This window comes from Mus pahari, chromosome 13 (assembly GCF_900095145.1).
Source record: "Mus pahari chromosome 13, PAHARI_EIJ_v1.1, whole genome shotgun sequence".
Lineage (NCBI taxonomy): Eukaryota > Metazoa > Chordata > Mammalia > Rodentia > Muridae > Mus > Mus pahari.
In genome coordinates this window covers 76,413,253-76,418,551 of record NC_034602.1, presented here as the reverse complement: position 1 = coordinate 76,418,551, position 5,299 = coordinate 76,413,253, and the positions used below count along the sequence as shown (strand labels likewise).

At 36.6% G+C, this 5,299-nt stretch overlaps 1 protein-coding gene across 1 annotated transcript in view; it reads left to right on the top strand.

The window, feature by feature from the left end:
* Window positions 1–3,680: 3,680 nt before the first annotated feature.
* The window catches only part of LOC110330329 (UDP-glucuronosyltransferase 2A3-like), a 10,788-nt gene continuing 9,169 nt past the window's right edge, over window positions 3,681–5,299 (top strand). The window contains 1 exon segment of the mRNA XM_029545021.1: window positions 3,681–4,437. Within this exon segment, the coding sequence (XP_029400881.1) occupies window positions 3,694–4,437 (744 nt within the window). The 5' untranslated portion in view covers window positions 3,681–3,693.

The following is a 5,299-nucleotide window of genomic DNA, read 5'->3' as shown; positions in this document are numbered from 1 at the left end:
GGGAGGCAGAGGCAGGTGGATTTCTGAGTTTGAGGCCAGCCTGGTCTACCAAGTGAGTTCCAGGATAGCCAGGGCTATACAGAGAAACCCTGTCTCGTAAAACCAAAAAAAAAAAAAAAAAAGGTGGCTAGGGTGTGAAATCCTTACCTGTCATTAGGTGACTCTAGGCAGGGCTTTACTGTAAACATTACCTGGTTTCTGTCAGTCCTTTGAAGTTATTCCTTTGTTTTATGTACCTTGCCTGCTGTGACATCCTCCTCTTTTGTTTTCTGTATTATACATAACTGATGCTGACAAAAATACATTCAGATTCAGCATTCTCTTCTGTTTCCCTCTGTTTGTGAATTCTAGCTGACCCTTGCTCACCTGCAACCAGCAACCCATTCGCTACAGATAGAAGACCCAATAGAGGTTACTCTGTGGCATCTCAAGTTATAGTCAATTATTTCATTTAGGGTGTTGTTTAGTGATATTATATGCTCTCATGGTTAAAGTGAGGTTCATACTATATTTTGGGCTTTTCTTGTCACAGTGGTCAAGCTTTTGACAAGGCAATTAAAGGGATAAAATATCTAATTAGACAGCATTTTTTGAACACTGTCATATCAGAAGCTTGTAGTTGTGCTCACAGAAATTCATGTTATTTGCTCACATCTTAACAGTTAAAAACTAGAGAGAAAGGAATGGTGGTTGTCATCTGGCTTTATTCTATTCCCCTTTATATTCAGTTAAGAACTCTGTTCATGGGATGCTGCCAGCAACATTGATGGTGTGTCTTCCCCTCAGTTTACCCTCAGGGAAAATCTAAAGTATACTTCATTACTGCCATGGTGTGCCTTGTCCAGTTCACTTAGACAACAGAAATACATCATCACTTTGGGAGCTAAGGGTCATAAAACATTCAAAGCCCACCACGAGATCCCTTGGTGATATTCTCATGAAGTTAATATTTTATTCAATTTCTGGTATTAATTATTATATGAAGCATCATTTCTGTATAAGAAAAATTAAATTCAAATTTAGAGTTTTGTCAAAATGCCATTGTAGCTTTAATTAGATATGAAAATACTTATGAGTGTTGCTAGCTGGTAATATCCAAGGTGGGATTTATTTTTCAAGAGTGTTATGCCAAGTCAGGTATCATACTTGCTATAAATATCTCTATTGGAATTGACTTAATGAGAATGAGAGAAAAACTTGTGAGTCCCATATTAGAGATTTTCATTTTCCCTATTCTTCTTAGTCAGTATTTCTCAACTTTCTTAGTACTGTGACCCTGTAATACAGTTCCTCATGATATAGTTACCACCAACCATAAAATAATTTTTATTGCTACTTCATAACTGTAATATTTTTTCTGATATGAATCATAATGTAAATTTCTGTGTTTTCTAATGGTCTTAGGTGACCTCTGTGAAAGGCCCTTCAAAGGAGTCATGGCCTACAGCACTATTCTAAGCACACTAAGTATTTAAGTTTTAGTGAAATTTTGTATGCTAAGAATTTGTTTTCATATTTGGGGGGAATTATTGGCAAGAGGGAAGGTGATTTTTATTTGGTTGCCAAAATAAAAAATAATAAAATAATAATAATTAAAAAAAAACATTTACCCAAGGAGCTGAAGGGGGTCTGCAACCCTATAGGTGGAACAACAATAGGAACTAACCAGCACCACAGAGCTTGTGTCTCTAGCTGCATAGGTAGCAGAAGATGGTCTAGTCAGCCATCATTGCGAAGAGAGGCTCCTTGGTCTTGCAAACTTTATATGCCCCAGTACAGGGGAACACCAGGGCCAAGAAGGGGGAGTAGGTGGGTAGGGGAGCAGGGAGGGAAGGGTATAGGGGACTTTGGGGATACCATTTGAAATGTAAATGAAGTAAATACCTAATAAAAATTGAAAAAAGGAAAAAATCATTTACATTTTATCCATATTTTTAAATGTTAAATATTAGCTCTCCTCCAGCTAATATTTCAGATACCCTTCTGACACCAGACAATGGTGCTAGAAAATTAACTTGTATTCTCTGCAAAATCTTAAGCTCAATTTATCTCTGAGCGTCCCCCTCCAGCTCCAGAAATTTGAAATTTTAATAAGTCAGTTCTCATCAAATGTTGTGACTGAAAATAAATCTTCATAGGTCATACTATATATTAGCATATGCATTACTATTCTCTTTAAGATAAAATAGTACTTTTTCACTTCATAAAGTGTTCATCCTTAAAGATTTAGCTAAGGCATTATTGCAGCCTTACTTTTCCTGGCCAGTCCATTGCTATGTCTCTTTTCCTTTCATGTCTTTGCTACAAACATTATCTTCCTCTGATTCCTTGGGTTCTGAACTAATACTGAACTTTTTTAACAGTTTCCCCTCCTTTCTCTCCTCCCCCTTCCTCTCCCAAACTTCTCTTCCCAGCCTCCTTTATTCCTTCTCCATTTCTCTTTAGAAAAGAGTGAGCATCCCATGGATATAAACTAGCATATCTAGTTGTAGTAAGACAAGATACCTCTTTTCCTATTAAGGCTAGATGAGGCAATCCAGAAAGAGAAATGTTAGAGACAGCCTCTGCTCTCACTGTCAGGAGTCCCACAAGAAGACGAAGCTACAAAACTCTAACATATATGCAGAGGCCTAGGTCAGTGCCATGCAGGCTCCCTGGTTGGTGATTGTCGCTGTGAGCTCCTATAGGCCCTGGTTAGTTTTTTATACGGGTTTTCTTGTGGTGTCCTTGACCTCTGGCTCTTACAATGCTTTCTCACTCCCTTCCTCAGGATTACCTAAGCTTCCCCCTAGTGTTTGGCTGTGGGTCTCAGCATCTGTTCCCATCAATTGCTGGGTGGAGGCTCTCTGATGACCGTTGTGCTAGGCAAAAATCTACAAATATAGCAGAATATCATTAGCAATCATTTTATTGATGTCTTTTTTTTTCCTGCCAGTGGTGTTTGGTACTATCTGAGGTCTCTAGGCAATCCTGCCTTTGGTTCCTGGCCCTCTAGGCATTGTCAAGAATGGAGTCCCTATCATGGTATGGGTCTCACACTGGGCTAGTCATTGGATAGTCATTTCCACAATTTCTGTGCCACTTTTTTTTTTCTTTAAAACAGTGCCAATTAACTCACTTTCCATCAATCATAAGAATTCTAATGCTATGTATAGTTCCATTCACAGACCAAGATTATATTCTTCTGACACATTTTTGTAGAGATTTAAAATAAATTCACTCATAGCACAGAGTTCAAAATTCTACAGAGCTTCCTGTTTCGGGTTAGTTTCTTTTTGCACATTCTGTGATTCATACACTGAACTGAGAACTCTCAATTCCAGTGTTGATAATTCTAAGATTATTTCCCTTTAGCTTATGTTCTTCTATTCATCTTCCTCAGTAGTCTTTATCTAGTTTCCTTCCTGACACTCAGCTGGTACATCTGCTATCATTCCATTCTTCATTTTAAAATATCACATTTTGTCACAGTTTTTAATGAGCTTAAGGTAAAATTGCTAAACAAGAATATCCAGCTCTTCATAAGTAAACAGTAATCTGTAAAACAATAGACTATGGTGTTTTATTGAATAGAACTCTCCTGACCTGGGTGGCTTTACAACTTTAAAAGTTAATATTTAATTTATTTTATCTAAATTATTACTCAACTGAACAAGCCCTCAATCTTTGTGGAAGAGCTTGGGAAGGCACATCATGGTGTCTGAAAAATGGGTTGTGGCAGGTTTCCTGCTGCAGCTTTGCTGGGCCAGCTGTGGCTTCTGCAGCAAGGTCCTGGTGTGGCCCTGTGACATGAGCCACTGGCTGAATCTAAAGACTATTCTTGAGGAGCTCGCAGCAAGAGGGCACGAGGTAACAGTCCTGAAATANCCCAGTATCATCATAGATCAGAGTAAACGTTTTCCACTGCACTTTGAGAATATTCCTGGGCNGTATGAAACTGAGACGGCTAAGAATAGTCTAAATGAGCTGGAAAATCTTGCTGTGAATGTCATTCCAAACCTGTCACTGTGGGAAGCAGCAAGAACCTTGCAAGACTTCTTTCTTCAACTGACTGGAGAGTTTGAAAGTCTTTGTAGGAGTGTCTTGTACAACCAGACATTCATGAACAAGCTACGGGATACAAAATATGATGTAGTGGTTATAGACCCTGTCATTCCCTGTGGAGAGCTGGTGGCAGAAGTGCTTCAGGTTCCTTTCGTAAACACATTGAGGCTCAGCATGGGCTATTACATGGAGAAACACTGTGGCCAGCTTCCAATTCCACTCTCGTATGTACCGGTTGTCATGAGTGAACTAACAGACAATATGACCTTTACCGAGAGGGTGAAAAATATGATGCTTTCACTGTTTTTTGATTATTGGCTCCAGCAATATGACTTTGCATTCTGGGATCAGTTTTACAGTGAAACTCTAGGTAAGAGATTTCATACTAAGCTAGTTGTTAAATATTATTTTAATGCTTAGTAGATGTTTAAAAACAATAACAGGAATATATTATATAAATTTTGACTTTCATGTAAAAAACTACATGTGAAAGTAATAAATTGCTTATTGATAAGGAATCAGGGAGGCAAAATGAAGTCATTTTGCTATTATTACCACGTGGTTATAATCANTAAACTATTTAATAGTATTTTGAAATTTAATAGCTCATTATCAGTTCTAAGAGAAGTGATAAACAGATAAATATCAATGGAATACAACATGATTTTATTTGCTAGATACAGGAAGACAACTAATTCTAGGATGTGGAATGTACATTTTAAAAAATTCTAGGTCTCTTATTGGTAAGCAATACACTGCTGCAAAAATAAAAAAAACTTTTGTGCTAATAATGATATGAAATATAAATTAATTTTATGAGATATATTCAGTATGCAATGCATTGCTTATGAATTTTATTCCACAATTATTTGCAACCACCAATTATTAGTCTAATGTTTATACCATTCTTCTGCCAATTGAGGTGCTTTATATTTTTATGCATGTTATAAATTAAGGATGACTCATGGATGACTGTTGTTAAAGCAACCTTGACAATATATTTCAATCAAGAATTGAATTATTAAATATTTTCTTGCAATCACCATGTTTTTCTGTTTGGTATTTAATGTATGACTAAGATTCTTGATAAAAATTAATAAAACTGAATGGAAACTGATAGAGTCAGTCTCAGAGTAATATCAGGTGGAAAGACAAAAACCAGTCATTCTTAAGAAAACAGAATGAAATTTTTTTTAAAAAAGATAATTTTCTTGTGAAGTGAACATTTTTACTGTATTTTAATCTCTGGAGAAAT